Source organism: Aethalodelphis obliquidens, unplaced genomic scaffold, assembly GCF_003676395.1.
Source record: "Aethalodelphis obliquidens isolate GAN/ISIS:26980383/991018 unplaced genomic scaffold, ASM367639v1 scaffold95, whole genome shotgun sequence".
NCBI classification, from domain to species: domain Eukaryota; kingdom Metazoa; phylum Chordata; class Mammalia; order Artiodactyla; family Delphinidae; genus Aethalodelphis; species Aethalodelphis obliquidens.
In genome coordinates, this window is record NW_020838039.1 from 1,466,210 (window position 1) to 1,487,257 (window position 21,048).

At 38.2% G+C, this 21,048-nt stretch overlaps 1 protein-coding gene across 9 annotated transcripts in view; it reads left to right on the top strand.

Moving 5' to 3' along the window:
* The window catches only part of KLHL8 (kelch like family member 8), a 60,621-nt gene that overhangs the window by 14,854 nt on the left and 24,719 nt on the right, over positions 1–21,048 (top strand). For all 9 annotated transcript variants that reach the window (XM_027095912.1, XM_027095913.1, XM_027095915.1 and 6 more), the window contains one exon: positions 16,109–16,481. In XM_027095912.1, coding sequence (XP_026951713.1) covers positions 16,269–16,481 — 213 coding nt within the window. In that variant the 5' untranslated portion in view covers positions 16,109–16,268. The remainder of the gene's footprint in view (positions 1–16,108; positions 16,482–21,048) is intronic.

The window sequence follows — 21,048 nt, forward strand, 5'->3', positions numbered from 1 at the left end:
TGATAATGCAGCCACTTCCATTTTCTTTACTATTACTATTAGCATTACTATTAGCATGGTATATCTGTTTCTATCCTTTTAACTTATTTGTATCTTTATACTTGAAGTGGCTCTTTTCTTGTAGGCAACTTATAGTTGGGTCTCACTTTTTTTTTTTTCCCCACTTTTTCTTATCCAGTCTGTCTTTTTCTTTTTTTTAGCCTTTATTTGAGGTAATTGTAGATTCACATGCAGTCGTAAGAAATAATAGATCTTGTATATCCTTCACCCAGTTTCCCTCAATACTAATATCTTGCATAACTTTAGAACAATATCACAACCAAGGAATTGACATTAATATAGTCTGCTTACCTTATTCAGATTTCTCCTGTTTCACATGCACTAATTTATGAATGTATATGTTATCACGTGTGTAAATTCATGTGACCACTACCACAGTCAAGATATAGTATAGTTCTATCACAAATATCTTTTGTGGTACCCATTTACAACCCCAGCCACTCCTCTTCCTTCATCTTTCCCTATCTCCTGGCAACCACTAATCTTCTCTCCATCTCTATAATTTTGTCATTTCAAGATTGTTACATAAATGGAATCATATAGTATGTAACCTTTTGAGACTTTTTTTTTTCATGCAGCATAATGTTATATGTTTCAATGGCTTATTCTTTTTTTATTGCTGAGTAGTATTTCTGAGTCTCTGTCTTTTAGTTGGGGGTGTTTAGACCACTTATATTTAACATGATTATTGACATAGTTGGGTTTAAATCAGCCATCCTTCTCAGGTTTTGGCAAACTATGACCCAAGGGCCAAATGACACCAACTGTTTTTATAAATTAAGTTTTACTGAAATACATCTATGCTCATTTACTTACTATTGTCTGTGGTTTGCTTTTGTGCTACATTGGCAAAGTTGAGTAGTTGTGATAGAGATTTACCATCTGCGAAGCCTGAAATGCTTACTATCTGACTGTTTACCAAAGAGGTTTTCAACTACAAATTGGGGTATTTGTTTTCTATTTGTTCCATCTGTTCATTGTTTATTCTGCATCAGAAATGTGAGCTTAAAAGATAGTAGAGTGGTTGCTGCCTATTAGAACATCTACACATGCTTTCCTCAGATAAAAGTTTAGACCTGACAGAAGGTGTCTGTATTAGTTCTCTACTCTGTTTAACAGACTACCATTAACTTAGTGGCTTAAAACAACACACATTTATTATCTTTCGGTTTCTGTGAGTAAGGAGTCTGGCTTATCTGGGTCCTTTGCTCAGGATCTCACAAAAGCTGCAGTCAGGGTGTGGGCCAGTCTTTGTTATCCTGTGGATGCTTAACTATGGAAAAAATCTACTTCCAAACTCATTTAGGTTGTTGGGAGAATTTCTTTGCAGTTGTGTGACTGAGGACCCTAACTTTTTACTGACAGTCAGGTGGAGGCCTCCCTCAGGTCCTGGGGATTGCCTATAGTTTCCTGCTACGTGGCTCTCTCAAGGCTTGCAGGAGAGGCTCTCACACAAGCTTATGTAATGTAACATAATCAAGAGAGTGACAGTTCATCACCTTTCCATATTCTGTTGGTTAGAAGCAAGTCACAGGTTCTTCTCATACTCAAGGGGATTATGTGAAGGCATGACTCATTAGGGGTCACCATCATGTGTCCACCACAGTAACTTTAAGAAGATACTAATAACTATTGGGATTTCCCTGGAGGTCCAGTGGTTAAGACTTCGCGCTCCTAATGCAGGGGGCATGGGTTCAATCCCTGGTTGGGGAACCTAAGATCTTGTATGCTGCGTGGCGCAGCCAAAAAAAAAAAAAAAAATATTAATAACTATAATCTGTAGTCTTACATTGACCATTTTGGTTACTGTCAAAAGCTGGAAATAGTTGATGCAATTAACAGTGAAGAGGTAATACAGGAAAAGACTAGTTAAGGTATTTATCTTTTTCAAAAACTGCATAATAAGTGAAGCTTCCACGCTAATAATACCAGTATTTGCAACATGGGTCATACTTTCATAAGCACTTGTAAATCCATTATTGCGTTTGATATAATTCTCAGAATAGTCTTATGAAGTAGATAGGTATACCTATTTACAGATAAAGAAATTGAGGTTAGCAAAGACTTCAAAAAAAGCCAGTAAGTGGTATAATCACAGATTTTAACTTAGAGTCTCTGTTTCTGTCACTAAAATAGGATTGTAGCGTAGAGCTATTGGTGGTGTGATAGTCATCAAATATGCTTTGATAATGAGTAAGTTTGACTTTATGTAAATACTAGTAAATTCGATGTGAAAATGCAAATGAAATGAGATTTTTATAATGCAAGTGTCCGTGTTTAGCAACACCGTATCTCTAATCCCCAGAATATTTCTGTAAGGTAAGTAACTGGTTTCTCTGTTTCACAGAGGAGGTAACGAAAGTTTAAGCAGATTGTCATTTACCCAAGGTTACTCAGTTGGTAAATGGTGGAACCATGATCTGACCTCAAAATCTAGGATGAACCTATTTCAGTCAAAATACCCTCTTTTTTTTTTTTTTTTTTTTTTTTTTTTTGCGGTACGTGGGCCTCTCACTGCTGTGGCTTCTCCCATTGCGGAGCACAGGCTCTGGATGCGCAGGCTCAGCGGCCGTGGCTCACGGGCCTAGCCGCTCCGCGGCATGTGGGATCTTCCTGGACCGGGGCACGAACCCGTGTCCCCTGCATCAGCAAGTGGACTCTCAACCACTGCGCCACCAGGGAAGCCCTACCCTCTATTTTTGCTTTGCATCATCGGATAGTCTTTAAACTTAAAATTTTTAGCTCATAGCCTCTCTTTTTGGAGATAGTGCATTCCACATCCTGAAAGTCATGTGCTATTGAATTATTCTCAAATTAGATTTTTGTTTAATGTGATAAAATACACATAGCATAAAATTTACCATCTTAATTATTTTTTTTTTTTTTGCGGTACGCGGACCTCTCACTGTTGTGGCCTCTCCCGCTGGGGAGCACAGGCTCCGGACACCCAGGCTCAGCGGCCATGGCTCACGGGCCTAGCCGCTTCGTGGCATGTGGGATCCTCCTGGACCAGGGCACGAACCCATGTCCCCTGCATTGATAGGCGGACTCTCAACCACTGCGCCACCAGAGAAGCCCAACCATCTTAATTATTTTTAAGTGCATGTTTCAATGGTATTAAATACATTCACATTGTTATGCCGTCATCACCACCATCCATTCCTATAACTCTTTTCATCTTGTAAAACTGAAACTCTGTACCCATTAAACAAGCCCCCATTCTCCTCTCCCCACAGCCGTTGGCAACCATCATTATACTTTCTGTCTTTATGATTTTGACTACTTGTACCTCATATATTAAATCATACAGTTTATCTTCTTTTGACTGGCTTATTTCACTTAGCATAATATCTTTAATGTTCTCAAGGTCTTCCACATTATGGCATATTGCAGAATTTCCTTTTTAAGGCAGAATAATATTTCATTGTATGTATATACCACATTTTGCTTATCCATTTGTCTATGGACACTTGAGTTGCTTCCACGTTTTAGCTATCGTGATTAGAGCTGTTATGAACATGCGTGTATAAATATCTCTTCAAGACCTTGCTTTCAGAGTCACAGACATAGAAAACAAACTTATGGTTACCAAAGGGGAAATGAGAGGGGGAGGGATAAATTAGGAGGTTGGGATTAACATATAGGTAACCAACAAGGACCTACTGTATAGCACAGGGAACTATATTCAGTATTTTATAATAACCTGTAAGGGAAAGTAATCTGAAAAAGAATATATATTATATACATATGTATATATGTGACTGAATCACTGTGCTTTACACCTGAAACTAACATGACATTGTAAATCAGTTGTACTTCAATTAAAAAAAAAGATCTTGCTTTCAATTCTTTTGGATATATATCCAGAAGTGGAATTGCTGCATGATATGGTAATTCTATTTTAAATTTTTTGAGGAACTACCACACTGTTTTCCACAGTGGCTGTACCATTTTATATTCCCACCAATAGTACACAGGGGTTCCAGTTTCTCCCCATCCGTGCCAACTCTTGTTGGCTTTGGTATCAGGATAATGCTGGCCTCATAGAATCAGTGAGGAAGTGTTTCTTCCTCTTCAATTTTTTGGAAAAGTTTGAGAAGGAATGATATTAGTTCTTTAAGTGTTTGGTAAAATTTACCAGTGAAGTCATAAGGTCCAGGGCTTTTATTTGTTGGGAGATTTTTTTTTTTAACATATTTATTGGGGTATAATTGCTTTACAATGGTGTGTTAGTTTCTGCTTTATAACAAAGTGAATCAGTTACACATATACATATGTTCCCATATCTCTTCCCTCTTGCGTCTCCCTCCCTCCCACCCTCCCTATCCCACCCCTCCAGGCGGTCACAAAGCACTGAGCCGATATCCCTGTGCCATGCGGCTGCTTCCCACTAGCTATCTACCTTACGTTTGTTAGTGTGTATATGTCCATGACTCTCTCTCGCCCTGTCACAGCTCACCCTTCCCCCTCCCCATATCATCAAGTCTGTTCTCCAGTAGGTCTGTGTCTTTATTCCTGTCTTACCCCTAGGTTCTTTTTTTCTTCTTAAATTCCATATATATGTGTTAGCATACGGTATTTGTCTTTTTCTTTCTGACTTACTTCACTCTGTATGACAGACTCTAGGTCTATCCACCTCATTACAAATAGCTCAATTTTGTTTCTTTTTATGGCTGAGTAATATTCCATTGTATATATGTGCCACATCTTCTTTATCCATTCATCCGATGATGGGCACTTAGGTTGTTTCCATCTCCGGGCTATTGTAAATAGAGCTGCAGTGAACATTTTGGTGCATGACTCTTTTTGAATTTTGGTTTTCTCAGGGTATATGCCCAGTAGTGGGATTGCTGGGTCATATGATAGTTCTATTTGTAGTTTTTTAAGGAACCTCCATACTGTTCTCCATAGTGGATGAACCAATTCACATTCCCACCAGCAGTGAAAGAGTGTTCCCTTTTCTCCACATGCTCTCCAGCATTTATTGTTTCTAGATTTTTTGATGATGGCCATTCTGACTGGTGTGAGATGATATCTCATTGTAGTTTTGATTTGCATTTCTCTAATAATTAATGATGTTGAGTATTCTTTCATGTGTTTGTTGGCAGTCTGTATATCCTCTTTGTAGGAAGGTCTATTTACGTCTTCTGCCCATTTTTGGATTCGGTTTTTTTTTTGTTATTGAGCTGCTTGTAAATTTTGGAGATTAATCCTTTGTCAGTTGCTTCATTTGCAAATATTTTCTCCCATTCTGAGAGTTGTCTTTTGGTCTTCTTTATGGTTTCCTTTGCTGCGCAAAAGCTTTTAAGTTTCATTAGGTCCCATTTGTTTATTTTTGTTTTTATTTCCATTGCTCTAGGAGGTGGGTCAGAAAGGATCTTGCTGTGATTTATGTCATAGAGTGTTCTGCCTATGTTTTCCTCTAAGAGTTTGATAGTTTCTGTCCTTACATTTAGGTCTTTAATCCATTTTGAGCTTATTTTTGTGTATGGTGTTAGGGAGTGAGCTAATCTCATACTTTTACATGTACCTGTCCAGTTCTCCCAGCACCACTTATTGAAGGGGCTGTCCTTTCTCCACTGTACATTCCTGCCACCTTTATCAAAGATAAGGTGTCCATATGTGCGTGGGTTTATCTCTGGGCTTTCTATCCTGTTCCATTGATCTATCTTTCTGTTTTTGTGCCAGTACCATACTGTCTTGATTACTGTAGCTTTGTAGTATAGTCTGAAGTCAGGGAGCCTGATTCCTCCAGCTCCTTTTTTCGTTCTCAAGATTGCTTTGGCTGTTCGGGGTCTTTTGTGTTTCCATATAAATTATGAAATTTTTTGTTCTAGTTCTGTGAAAAATGCCAGTGGTAGTTTGATAGGGATTGCATTGAATCTATAGATTGCTTTGGGTAGTAGAGTCATTTTCACAATGTTGATTCTTCCAATCCAAGAACATGGTATATCTCTCCATCTATTTGTATCATCTTTAATTTCTTTCATCAGTGTCTTACAATTTTCTGCATTCAGGTCTTTTGTCTCCTTAGGTAGGTTTATTCCTAGATATTTTATTCTTTTTGTTGCAATAGTAAATGGGAGTGTTTTCTTCATTTCAATTTCAGATTTTTCCTCATTAATATATAGGAATGCCAGAGATTTCTGTGCATTAATTTTGTATCCTGCTACTTTACCAAATTCACTGATTAGCTCTAGTAGTTTTCTGGTAGCATCTTTAGGATTCTCTATGTATAGTATCATGTCATCTGCAAACAGTGACAGCTTTACTTCTTCTTTTCCGATTTGTATTCCTTTTATTTCCTTTTCTTCTCTGATTGCTGTGGCTAAAACTTCCAAAACTATGTTGAATAACAGTGATGAGAGTGGGCAACCTTGTGTTGTTCCTCATCTTCGTGGAAATGCTTTCAGTTTTTCACCATTGAGGATGATGTTGGCTGTGGGCTTGTCATATATGGCCTTTATTATGTTGAGGAAAGTTCCCTCTATGCCTACTTTCTGCAGGGTTTTTATCATAAATGGGTGTTGAATTTTGTCAAAAGCTTTCTCTGCATCTATTGAGATGATTATATGGTTTTTCTCCTTCAATTTGTTAATATGGTGTATCACATTGATAGATTTGCGTATATTGAAGAATCCTTGCATTCCTGGAATAAACCCCACTTGATCATGGTTTACGATCATTTTAATGTACTGTTGGATTCTGTTTGCTAGTATTTTGTTGAGGATTTTTGCATCTATGTTCATCAGTGATAATGGCCTGTAGTTTTCTTTCTTTGTGACATCCTTGTCTGGTTTTGGTATCAAGGTGATGGTGGCCTCGTAGAAGGAATTTGGGAATGTTCCTCCTGCTATATTTTGGAAGAGTTTGAGAAGGATAGGTGATAGCTCTTCTCTAAATGTTTGATAGAATTTGCCTGTGAAGCCATCTGGTCCTGGGCTTTTGTTTGTTGGAAGGTTTTTAATCACAGTTTCAATTTCAGTGCTTGTGATTGGTCTGTTCATATTTTCTATTTCTTTCTGATTGTCTTGGCATGTTGTGCATTTCTAAGAATTTGTCCATTTCTTCTAGATTGTCCATTTTATTGGCATAGAGTTGCTTGTAATAATCTCTCATGATCTTTTTTATTTCTGCAGTGTCAGTTGTTACTTCTCCTTTTTCATTTCTAATTCTATTGATTTGAGTCTTCTCCCTTTTTTTCTTGATGAGTCTGGCTAGTGGTTTATCTATTTTGTTTACCTTCTCAAAGAACCAGCTTTTAGTTTTATTGATCTTTGCTATTGTTTCCTTCATTTCTTTTTCATTTATTTCTGATCTGATTTTTATGATTTCTTTCCTTCTGCTAGCTTTGGGGTTTTTTGTTCTTCTTTCTCTAATTGCTTGAGGTGCAAGGTTAGGTTGTTTATTCAAGATGTTTCCTGCTTCTTAAGGTGGGCTTGTATTGCTATAAACATCCCCCTTAGAACTGCTTTTGCTGCATCCCATAGGTTTTGGGTCGTTGTGTCTCCATTGTCATTTGTTTCTAGGTATTTTTTGATTTCCTCTTTGATTTCTTCAGTAGTGTATTGTTTAGCCTCCATGTGTTCGTATTTTTTACAGATCTTTTCCTGTAATTGATATCTAGTCTCATGGCGTTGTGGTCGGAAAAGATACTTGATACAATTTCCATTTTCTTAAATTTACCGAGGCTTGATTTGTGACCCAAGTTATGATCTATCCTGGAGAATGTTCCATGTGCACTTGAGAAAAATGTGTATTCTGTTGTTTTTGGATGTAGTGTCCTATAAATATCAATTAAGTCCATCTTGTTTAATGTATCATTTAAAGCTTGTGTTTCGTTATTTATTTTCATTTTTGATGATCTGTCCATGGGTGAAAGTGGGGTGTTAAATTCCCCTACTATGAATGTGTTACTGTCAATTTCCCCTTTTATGGCTGTTAGTATTTGCGTTATGTACTGAGGTGCTCCTGTGTTGGGTGCATAAATATTTACAATTGTTACATCTTCTTCTTGGATCGATCCCTTGATCATTATGTAGTGTCCTTCTTTGTCTCTTCTAATAGTCCTTATTTTAAAGTCTATTTTGTCTGATATGAGAATTGCTACTCCAGCTTTCTTTTGGTTTCCATTTACATGGAATATCTTTTTCCATCCCCTTACTTTCAGTCTGTATGTGTCTCTAGGTCTGTAGTGGGTCTCTTGTAGACAGCATATATATGGGTCTTGTTTTTGTATCCATTCAGCCAATCTGTGTCTTTTGGTGGGAGCATTTAGTCCATTTACATTTAAGGTAATTATCGATATGTATGTTCCTATTCCCATTTTCTAAATTGTTTTGGGTTCGTTATTATAGGTCTTTTCCTTCTCTTGTGTTTCTTGTCTAGAGAAGTTCCTTTAGCATTTGTTGTAAAGCTGGTTTGGTAGTGCTGAACTCTCTCAGCTTTTGCTTGTGTGTAAAGGTTTTAATTTCTCCATCAAATCTGAATGAGATCCTTGCTGGGTAGAGTAGTCTTGGTTGCAGGTTTTTCTCCTTCATCACTTTCAGTATGTCCTGCCACTCCCTTCTGGCTTGCAGAGTTTCTGCTGAGAGATCAGCTGTTAACCTTATGGGAATTCCCTTGTGTGTAATTTGTTGTTTTTCCCTTGCTGCTTTTAACATGCTTTCTTTGTATTTAATTTTTGACAGTTTGATTAATATGTGTCTTGGCGTATTTCTCCTTGGATCTATCCTGTATGGGACTCTCTGTGCTTCCTGGACTTGATTAACTATTTCCTTTCCCATATTAGGGAAGTTTTCAACTATAATCTCTTCAAATGTTTTCTCAGTCCCTTTCTTTTTCTCTTCTTCTTCTGGAACCCCTGTAATTCAAATGTTGGTGCGTTTAATGTTGTCCCAGAGGTCTCTGAGACTGTCCTGAGTTCTTTTCATTCTTTTTTCTTTATTCTGCTCTGCAGTAGTTATTTCCACTATTTTATCTTCCAGGTCACTTATCCGTTCTTCTGCCTCAGTTATTCTGCTATTGATCCCATCTAGAGTAGTTTTAATTTCATTTATTGTGTTGTTCATCATTGCTTGTTTCATCTTTATTTCTTCTAGGTCCTTCTTAACTGTTTCTTGCATTTTGTCCATTCTATTTCCAAGATTTCGGATCATCGTTACTATCATTATTCTGAATTCTTTTTCAGGTTGACTGCCTATTTCCTCTTCATTTGTCAGGTCTGGTGCATTTTTATGTTGCTCCTTCATCTGCTGTGTGTTTTTCTGTCTTCTCATTTTGCTTATCTTACTGTGTTTGGGGTCTCCTTTTTGCAGGCTGCAGGTTTGTAGTTCCCGCTGTTTTTGATGTCTATCTCCAGTGCCTAAGGTTGGTTCAGTGGGTTGTGTAGGCTTCCTGGTGGAGGGGACTAGTGCCTGTGTTGTGGTGGATGAGGCTGGATCTTGTCTTTCTGGTGGGCAGGTTCACGTCTGGTGGTGTGTTTTGGGGTGTCTGTGGACTTATTATGATTTTAGGCAGCCTCTCTGCTAATGGGTGGGGTTGTGTTCCTGTCTTGCTAGTTGTTTGGCATAGGTTGTCCAGCACTGTAGTTTGCTGGTCGTTGAGTGAAGCTGGGTGCTGGTGTTAAGATGGAGGTCTCTGGGAGATTTTCGCCGTTTGATATTATGTGGAGCTGGGAGGTCTCTTGTTGACCAGTGTCCTGAAGTTGGCTCTCCTACCTCAGAGGCAGAGCCCTGACTCCTGGCTGGAGCACCAAGAGCCTTTGATCCACACGGCTCAGAATAAAAGGGAGAAAAAGTAGAGAGAATTAGTAGAAGTATGAAGAAAGAAAGGAAGGAGGGAAGGGAGGAAGGAAGAAAGAAAGAAAGAAAGAAAAGCAAAGAAGTAAAGAAGGCAAGAAGGAAAGCAAGGAGGGAGGGAGAGAGGAAGGAAGGAAGGAGGGAAAGAAGGAAAAAAGAAAGAAAGAAGATACAGTAAAATAAAATAAAGTATAATAAAGTTATTGAATTAAAAAATACTTATTTAGGAAAAAAAAGGGACGGATAGAACCTTAGGACAAATGTTGGAAGCAAAGCTATACAGACAAAATCTTACATAGAAGCATACACATACACCCTCACAAAAAGAGGTAAAGGGGAAAAAATCATAAATCTTGCTCTCAGAGACCACCTCCTCAATTTGGGATGATTTGTTGTCTAAAGGAGGGAAGGAAGGAAAGGAAGGAAGGAAGGAAGGAAAGAAGGTAAAGTATAATAAAGTTATTAAAATTATTAAGAAATAAAAACCATGGACGGATAGAACCCTAGGACAAATGGTGGAAGCAAAACTATACAGACAAGATCTCACACAGAAGCATACACATACACATTCACAAAAAGAGGAAAAGGGGAAACAATCATAGATCTTGCTCTGGAAGCCCACCTCCTCAATTTGGGATGACTTATTGTCTATTCATGTATTCCACAGATGCAGGTACATCAGGTTGATTGTGGAGCTTTAATCTGCTGTTTCTGAGGCTGCTGGTAGAGATTTCCCTTTCTCTTCTTTGTTCTCACAGCTCACAGGGGCTCAGCTTTGGATTTGGCCCTGCCTCTGCGTGTAGGTCGCTGGAGGGCGTCTGTTTTTTGTTCAGACAGGACGGGGTTAAAGGAGCCGCTGATTCGGGGGTTCTGGCGCACTCAGCCCGGGGGGAGGGAGGGGCACTGCGGGCGGGGCGGGTCTGCGGCGGCAGAGGCCGGCATGACGTTGCACCAGCCTGAGGCCCGCCGTGCGTTCTCCCGGGGAAGTTGTCCCTGGATCCCGGGAACCTAGCAGTTGGGGGCTGCACAGGCTCCGCGGAAGAGGGGTGTGGATAGTGACCTGTGCTCGCACACAGGCCCCTTGGTGGCGGCAGCAGCAGCCTTAGCATCTCCCGCCCGTCCCTGGGGTCCGTGGTTTTAGCCGCGGCTCGCACCCGTCTCTGGGGTCTGCGCTTTTAGCCACGGCTCGTGCCAGTCTCTAGGGTCCGCGCTTTTAGCCGCGGCTCGCGCCCGTCTCGGGTTCGCGCTTTTAGCCGCGGCTCTCGCTCGTCTCTGGAGTTCCTTTAAGCAGCGCTCTTAAACCCCTCTCCTCGCGCACCAGGAAACAAAGAGGAAAGAAAAAGTCTCTTGCCTCTTCGGCAGGTGCAGACTTTTCCCCGGATTCCCTCCCGGCTAGCCGTGGTGCACTAACCCCTTCAGGCTATGTTCAGGCCGCTAACCGCAGTCCTCTCCCTGCGCTCCAACCGAAACTGTTGGGAGATTTTTGATTACTGATACAATCTCTTTACAAGTTATAGGTCTATTCAGATTTTCTATTTCTTTGTGATTTAGTCTTAATAGGTTTTGTGTTTCTAGGAACTTGTCCTTTTCATCTAGGTTATCCAATTTGTTGATGTACAGTTCATAATTTTCTCTTATAGTTCTTTTTATTTCTTTAGAATCAGTAGTAATGTCCCCATTTTCTTTTCTGAATATAGTGATTTGAGGCTTATCTCTTTTTTCTTTTTTCTTGCGGTATGCGGGGCTCTCACTGTTGTGGCCTCTCCCGTTGCAGAGCACAGGCTCCGGATGTGCAGGCCCAGCAGCCATGGCTCACGGGCCCAGCCGCTCCACGGCATGTGGGATCCTCCTGGACTGGGGCACAAACCCGTGTCCCCTGCATCGACAGGCGGACTCTCAACCGCTGCGCCACCAGGGAAGCCCTTCTTTTTTTTTCAATTTTATTTATCTTTGGCGGTGTTGGGTCTTCGTTGCTGCGTGGGGCTTTCTCTAGTTGCGGCGAGCAGGGGCTACTCTTTGTTGCGGTGCATTGGCTTCTCATTACGGTAGCTTCTCTTTTTGCGGAGCACGGGCTCTAGACGCACAGACTTCAGTAGTTGCGGCACAAGGGCTCAGTAGCTGTGTCCCGTGGGCTCTAGAACGCAGGCTCAGTAGTTGTGGCACATGGGCTTAGTTGCTCCATGGCATGTGGGATCTTCCCAGACCAGGGATTGAACTCATGTCCCCTTCCTTGGCAGGTGTGTTCTTAGCCACTGCACCACCAGGGAAGTCCCTCTCTTTTTTTCGTAGTCTGTCTAGCTGAAGTTTTGTCAATTTTGTTGATCTTTTCGGAGAACCAACTTTTGGCTTGATTGACTTTCCTCTATTGTTTTTCTCTTCTCTGTTTAATTTCTCTTTGCTCAAACCTTTATTATTTACTTCCTTCTGCTAGATTTGGGTTTAGTTTATTCGTCTTTTTTCTAGTTCCTGAGATTTTAAAGTTAGGTTGTTGATTTGATTTTTTTTTTGATGTGTTTAAAACTGTAAATTTCCCCCTTAGTGGGAAATTAGCTTAGCTTTCACTGCATCTCATGTTTTAGTATGTTGTGTTTTTGTTTTCATTTGACTCTAAGTATTTTCTAATTTCTCTGTGATTTCTTCTTTGATCCATCAGTTGTCTAAAATTGTGTTAATTTCCACAATTTTGTAAATTTTTCGGTTTTCTTTTTTGTTATTGATTTCTAACTTCATTGTGTTGTGGTTAGAGAAGATACTTGGTATATCTATCTTTTAAAATCTATTGAGTCTTAATTTGTGGCCTAATATGTTGTCTCTCCTGGAAAACGTCCCATGTGCATGTACTTGAGAAGAATGTGTATTCTGTTGTTGGGTAGTGTTCTGCATATGTCTGTTAGATCTAGTTGGTTTATTGTGTTAAGTCCTCTCTTTCCATACTTATGTCTGGTTGTTTTGTTCATTATTGTGAGTAGGCTATTGAAGTCTCCAACTATTATTGTAGAACTGTCTGTTTCTCCCTTCATTTCTTAGTTTTTGCTCCATATGTTTTCATGACTTGTCATTATATATGTAAATGTTTATAATTGTATATCCTTGCTGTATTGAACCTTTTATTAATATATACTGTCCTTTTTTGTTTCTTGTAACATTTTTTATTTAAAATCTTATTTTTGTCTGATACTAGTGTAGCCACTTTGGCTCTTTTTTTGGTTACTGTTTGCATGGAATATTTTTTTCAATCCTTTTCATTTCAACCTGTTTGTGTTTTTGGATCTCAAATGAGTCTTGTGTAGACAGCATATAATTGGATCATGTGTTTTTATTCATTCTGCCAATCTCTGTCTTTTGATTGGAGTGTTTATTAATTCATTGATGTTTGTAGTAATTACTGATTAGGAAGGACTTATTTCTGGTATTGTGCTATTTGTTTCCTATGTGCCTTAGAGCTTTTTGAGCCTCATTTCCTGTATTACTGTCTTCTTTTGTGTTTAGTTGATTTTTTTTGTAGTGAAATGTTTAAGTTCCTTTCTTATTTTCTTATGTGTATACTCTATAGGCATTTTCTTTGTGGTTATCATGAGGATTACATTTAACATCCTACAATTATAATACTCTAATTTGAATTTATACTAGCTTAGCTTCAATAACAGACAAAAACTCTGCTTCTTTACAGTTTCATCTCTACCCTTTTCAGTTGTTGATGTCACAAAATTGCATCTTTATACATTGTGTGCCTAAAAACATGAACTAAAAATTCAAATTATTAAAATTGTTTAATTTAAATTTTATTTAAGTTTTATTTTTTACTTATTATTTTAAGTATTCTCCTAAATTATGTAGGAAACGTGATTTGGTGTAACAAAGCAAAATTACAGTAAAACTAGCTTTTTACATTAATAATTCTTTAAAAATGTATTTGTCTCTCAAATATAAAAAGTACAGTTACAAACCACTGTTACAATAATACTAGCTTTTCTACTTATCCATGTATTTACTTTTATATTCATATAGCTTTGAGTTACTGTCTAGTGTTCTTTCATCTCTTTCATCTTGTAGGTCTCCCTTGAGTTGCAGACCAGGTCTAGTGATCATGAACTCCCTTAGCTTTTGTTTATCTGGGTGTGTCTTACTTTCTCTCTCACTTTTGAAGGACAGTTTTTCTGGATATAGATCCTTCATTGACACATCTTGTCTTTTAGTACTTTTAACATATCCGCCCATTGTCTTTTGGCCTCCAAAGTTTCTGATGAGAAATCTGCTGATAATCTTATTGAGATCACTGGTATGTGATGATTCACTTCTCTTCTTGTTTTCAAGATTCTCTCTTTAGCTTTTTGGAAGTTTGATTATAATATGTCTTGGTGTGGGTCTCTTTGAGGTCATATTTTTTGGAGTCTCTTGGATGTTTATGTTCATGTCTTTCATTAAATTTGGGAAGTTTTCAGCCAGTATTTCTTCAGATATTCTCTCTGCCCTCTTCTCTGTCTTTTATCCTTCTAGGACTCTCATGATATGTATGTTGATCTGTTTGATGGTGTTCCCCAGGTCCCTTAGGTGCTGTTTATGTTTCTTCAATCTTTGTCAGACTTGATAATTTTCATTGTCTTAGCTTCAACTTTGCTAAATCTTTTTTCTACCTGCCCAGATCTGCCTTCAAATCCATCTAATGATTTTTTTTTTACATTTATTTTTGGCTGCATTGGGTCTTCATTGCTGCACGTGGTCTTTCTCTAGTTGTGGCGAGCGGGGTCTACTCTTTGTTATGGTGCATGGGCATCTCATTGCGGTGGCTTCTCTTGTGGCGGAGCACAGGCTCTAGGCGTGTGGACTTCAGTAGTTGTGGCTAGTGGGCTCTAGAGCATAGGCTCAGTAGTTGTGGTGCACAGGCTTAGTTGCTCCATGACATGTGAGATCTTCCCAGACCAGGGCTTGAACCTGTGTCCCCTGCATTGGCAGGCGGATTCTTAACCACTGTGCCACCAGGGAAGCCCCCCTCTAATGAATTCTTAATTTCAGTTATTAATATTACAGTTCCAGAATCTCTCTGTGGTTCCTTTGTAGGTTTTCTGTTTCTCTATTGATAGTTCCATTTTGTTAACACAAATGACTTTGTTCACATCTTCCTTTAGTTCTTTGAGCATCTTCAAGACAGTCTTTTTAAAGTCTTTGAAAAAGAACTAATGGCATTTTTACTAGACAGAGACAGTTTCTGTTGATTTATTTTTCCCCTTGAATAAGCCATACTTTTCTGTTTCTTTGTATGCCTTGTGATTTTTTTGGTTGTTAAATACTAGATGTTTGAGTCTAATAATGTGGTAACTCTGAAAATCAGATTTTTCCCTATTCCTTAAGGCTTGTTGTGGTTTTTTTGTTGTTTGGCTTTTTTTTTTTTTTTTTTAATTGTTGTGGGCTGTCTTTATGATGAAGATCAGCTTGAGGTTTAAACTTAAAGTCTTCTCAGGTCTTTTCTGAGCCTTTTCCTGGGCATGCATGGTCACTTTCTGATTTTCCTTGTATATGCAGTTGTTTTTTAATGTCTTAGTCTTTAGTGTCTTACTTCCAAAAGGGGAAATAGTGAAAAATGCAGCGGTAAAGGGCACCAGCCTTTAAAATATCGTGGAAGTCACTTCAGATGAGAGGGAGGGGCCTGCAACAGTGGGAGGAGGTGCAAGCACAGTGGCTGGCCACCTCTTTGTCTGCACCTCTGTGATCAGAAACAGTAGTGAGCAATCAGAGGAGAGATCCCTGATATTCAGAGGGTAGAGTCCTTCTTGCCTTCTGTGGCTTCTGCAAACTCTGTGCAAGCTGCTCCAGAAACACATGCACAGCTGCTTGCCACATGGCTGAGGGTGGGCAGCTGCTACTGTACACAGAGCTGACATTGACCAAAGTCAACTGTAATTTACTAAGTCTTCTGGAAGTTGTAATCCTTCAGCCGACTCCAGAGTTTCAAAACAGTTACATCAGACAGATTCTGTCAGTGCAGTTGTTGTCTATGTGGGGAGACAGATTCCTTGTGCTTCTACTCCACCATCTTCCCACAATTTTCCAATTAGATTTTAAAGGAGTCCCTTCACTGATACAATTAGCTGAGGTGGCTTATGTGACATTTAGTGTAAAAATACAAAGTCACCTGTTCTTCTTTCAACAGTGATTTATATGGTCATTTTACATATACGGTATTGGTAAACTATAATTTCTAGTAATCATTTTTTGAGTGGTTGTTTTATGTGTGTTTTGTTGTTTTTCAGTCTCAGCTAACTGGACAATGGCAGTTGAGTAGGTTTTGAAAAATGTCTGAAGTTTAGTGGACTGCATCTACCTTCTCCCCATCTACCTTTTCCCCGTCCTTTACAAAAGAATAAATGGAATGTTTGAGAAGAGAGCTGTATTAAAAGAAGAGTGTTACAAATGGCTTCAGAATCTGTAAATGCAAAACAAGCTAGGAATCGCTTCACAAAGGGGAAGAGGCAACAGCACCAGCAAGTAAAGAACAGATCTTCACTTGGTGATGGTGATGGAGAAGACTCCTTTATCTTTGAAGCAAATGAAGCTTGGAAAGATTTTCATGGTTCTCTTCTTCAGTTTTATGAAAATGGAGAACTCTGTGATATCACATTGAAGGTGAGACTGTCTTTTTTTCTTTCCTCAATCTCTTCAGTGTATTATATAAAATAAAGGTTTCTATAACCATGCAAGGCAAATTTTTGTTGCTTTACTTACTATAGTCAGAACGGTTTTAGTTTCAACCCTTTATTACATTGAAGGGGAAGGGACATAAGGGAGGGTAAGTAAAGGGAACCTAGCATAAGATAAAATTATTATACTAATTAAATGTTGATATTCACTATTTCTTAGTTTCACTTCTGAAAGTTCTGGAGCCCTAAAACAACAAATAGTTATTATTTGTGAAATGGATAAATTGCTGTTGACCAGATAAGCTTTTTTTTTTTTGGCTGCACTGTACGGCTTGCGGGATCTAAGTCCCCTGACCAGGGATTGAACCTGCACCCTCCTCAGTGAAAGCATGGAGTCCTAACCACTGGACCACCAGGGAATTAGCTTTTAACTTGTGAATTAAAAAATCTTGATGTTGGGAATTCCCTAGTGGTCTGGTGGTTAGGACTCCATGCTTCCATTGCAGGGGACATGGGTTTGATCCCTGGTCAGGGAACTAAGATCCTGCATGCTGCCTGGCGCAGCCAAAAAAAGAAAAAAGAAAAAAAAACCAACTTGATGTATTCACTTACTTTTGATGTTGGTTAGAAGTCAGAATTCTTGGTTTTATATGTAGCTCCACTAATGTTTAACTGTGTGTTCCTATTCTGGTGTAAGCATATCTTGTTTTTCTGCACTTTTTTGCTTTATTGTGTTTCTCAGATAATGTGTTTTTTTGTTTGTTTGTTTTAAACAGATTGAAGGTTTGTGGCAGCCCTGAGTTGTCAGGTGATGGTTAGCGTTTTTTAGTCTAAACATAACTTTTATATACACCGGGAAACCAAAAAATTCATGTGACTTGCTTTATTGAGATATTTGCTTTATTGCAGTGGTCTGGAACTGAACCTGCAGTATCTCCAAGATATGCTTGTAATTTAATCTCTATTTCAATATTACCGTCTTTAAGTGAGATTGTTTATTTTTACCTGATAGTGAAGTAGAGTGTTTTTTAGACTTGGATGAAAAAGTCTTTAGTAAACTTTGTCTAAGGCCTATATGATTATGTTGCTCTGCTACAAAGGACAGTTTTAATAAAGTTGGAAAATTGATAAAGCAGTGTTGAAGAGCCTGTGTTCTAATTATTTCTCATAGCTCATTTAAAGTACTTCTTACTATTCCTATCTCTCAGTGTAATATTAAATTTTTTTGAGGATTTATGTGTATACATGCAGCATTTTCCACATGAGATTTGCCACTTTGGGATCTTTTAGATTTTGCTTTCTGCTCCTGATCAGCCAGGTTCTTAGAGCTCAGAGTTGTGGGGATTGAGGACACCCTTAGAGAATCAGATCAGGGACACTCAGCAAAAGTCTGTAAACTGAATGCATAAATTCTGAGTTTTAGGCCCAGAATGTCCAGGAGTATAGTGTTATACTGTAAATAAATGACCTACATTCTCTTTACTTAAACTTTTAATTAGGACCTACAAATATGTAAGGACACTAAGATATTGAGAAGAAAACTATTAAATAATTTTACTAGCTTTATGTGAAATTTAGCCATGTATAAATTTTAATGAAGGAAGACCTAAACTGTAGGTGTAGAACACCTGATCTGTATAGTATATTATGTTTAATCTAATGCCATTCTAATTTTCAACGCAGTGTGAAATTCAGTGACCCACACTGGATTTGACAAAAATAAAAATGTAAAATAGATTATTTGAATTTAATAAATTATCAGTTCATCATATCAGTATATGTTGGAAAATAATTAAATAGAATATTATTGATTGTATACATTTTATAATTGGATCTTAGAATAATTTTTACTAGCTACTGCATGTAAACTTTCTTAAGTGAAAAGTAAGGATACAGCCATTTTAGGGCAAGTGATAACTAATCTCATAACTTTTCTTTGTTTATTGGGTAACTTCAGCAATAGGTTGAAGTGAAAACCTCAGAAGAATCTATGGTGGAAAAAAAAAGAATATGGTGGAAACCCAAAATTACTGTGTTTGAAGCAGTGATAGAAGTCATTTAGCAATGAGAAACTTTACTAATTGAAAGGAGCTATCATTTTTATTTTTTCAACTGTAAAATTATGATGATGATTAGGTTTTTGTGAGGAATAAGTGAATTGATAACATGTGAAGTCCTTACAACAGTGCTCAGTACATAATAATAAATAATCAGCTGTTAGGATCATTATGTGTACTATTCTTGTTGTTCCAAAAGTATTAGATAATGCTGCTACAGTATATTCTTATCATTAGAAAGAACTGTAGCTTAATCTTTTAGCAGGTCTGTTATTGGATTTGTTTCTTAATTCTAATTCAACATTTCTTAAACTTTCAGAATTTTAACTGTCACAGAACAACTAAACCAAGCAGGATTATGGGTAGTTTACAATGCTCTGTTCAATACAAACTTCACTTTTTACATTCATATAACCTTGAGGATTATACTTTGATATATTCATCTCCTTTTTTTATTAGTATGCTTCATTAGATCATTATTGCTTTTAGGACAAGCATTTTCGAAAGACAGTTATCAAAACTGGTTTTATTGTTCATATGTAAGGCCATTAGTGTGTTTTTAAATTCCAAAGTGAGCACTGATATTGGAAAAACAAACTCATTTAACAGATATTTACTAAGGTCTTACCCTAGTATATGGAGAGTATAAATAAATCTGAATAACGTGCTGTACTTGCATTGAGGGAGTTTGAAATTTAGCTGGAGATAGGCACATACACAGCTAACTAAAATACAATTTAGTGATTGTCATTTTATGATATTTTTATGGAAGCATAGGAGAGGATCTGTTAACTATGTCTGAGAGGTGATTGGAAAGGCTTCACATAGGAGATTATATATAATCTTGAGGTCATTCCAAGGAAAGGTAAAACTTGTTTATATATTATTATGTATTTATTAGTGAAAATATTTTAGAACAGTATATCTAGTGGCAGCTCTAAAGTTATGTATGAGGGAAGATTCTTAAGGGCAACAATTTGGTGGGGAAAAGGCAGAGGGAAATTGTCTTGAAAGGGGTATTGCATAGCTCTCATAATGCTTAAATTATACATCATAGATCAACAAGACTAGCATCTACAAAGATGCTTTTATTTATGTTTTATGTAGTTTGAGGAAATGTCATTATCCTTGTTAAAGATCATAGTTAATTTTACCTCAAGAAGTTGATAGAGATTATTAGAGGAGGACAATCCCTTACATCACCTCTTGATGCCATCACTGATTATGTTTCAGTCATGTTGTTTGGCATTTTTTTTGAAAGTGCACGTTTCTGTGATTTTTTTTTTTAAAACAAGTATTTATAGGATTCTGATGAACACGTTCAAGACTCTAAGTGTTATAATTATTGGCTGTCAAAACTTTCAACTGATCAGGTAAGAATAAGTGCTCTGAAAGATTGCAGAGAAACAAAGTATTTGAACTGCATTATAGTAGTATACTTCCAAGAGGTAGAAATGATAAAATTGTTATCCTTATAAATGTAGCAGTTAACTCCTGACCAGAGAGCAGGCATAATCTAATAAAAGAGAAATGATAAAGGAGAAAGTGATTTTTTTTTTTTTTTTTTTTTTTGCGGTACGCGGGCCTCTCACAGTTGTGGCCTCTCCCGTTGCGGAGCACAGGCTCTGGACGCGCAGGCTCGGTGGCCATGGCTCACGGGCCCAGCCGCTCCGCGGCATGTGGGATCTTCCCAGACCGGGGCACGAACCCGCGTCCCCTGCATCGGCAGGCGGACTCTCAACCACTGCGCCACCAGGGAAGCCCGAGAAAGTGATTTTTTTTAAATATAAATTTATTTATTTTATTTATTTTTGGCTGTGTTGGGTCTTCGTTGCTGCACGCCAGCTTTCTCTAGGTGCGGTGAGCGGGGGCTACTCTTTGTTGTGGTGTGCAGGCTTCTCGTGGCGGTGGCTTCTCTTGTTGTGGAGCACAGGCTCCAGTAGTTGTGGCTCGCGGGTTCTAGAGCACAGGCTCAGTAGTTGTCGCGCATGAGCTTAGTTGCTCTGCGGCATCTTCCTGGACCAGGGCTTGAACCCATGTCCCCAGCATTGGCAGGCAGATTCTTAACCACTGCGCCACCAGGGAAGCCTGAGACAAACGTAAGGTAGATAGCTAGTGGGAAGCAGCTGCATGGCACAGGGATATCGGCTCGGTGCTTTGTGACCGCCTGGAGGGGTGGGATAGGGAGGGTGGGAGGGAGGGAGACGCAAGAGGGAAGAGATATGGGAACATATGTATATGTATAACTGATTCACTTTGTTATAAAGCAGAAACTAACACACCATTGTAAAGCAATTATACCCCAATAAAGATGTTAAAAAAAAAGTGATTTTATATTTAACACTTAAGCATTCTGTGTTAAGAAGTCTAATAAAATGATCACTTCTACTTTTGTCCATTCAAATAGTAAGTCAGTATTTTGATTTTATTTATTTATTTATTTATTTATTTTTATTTTTATTTTTATTTTTTTTAACATCTTTATTGGAGTATAAT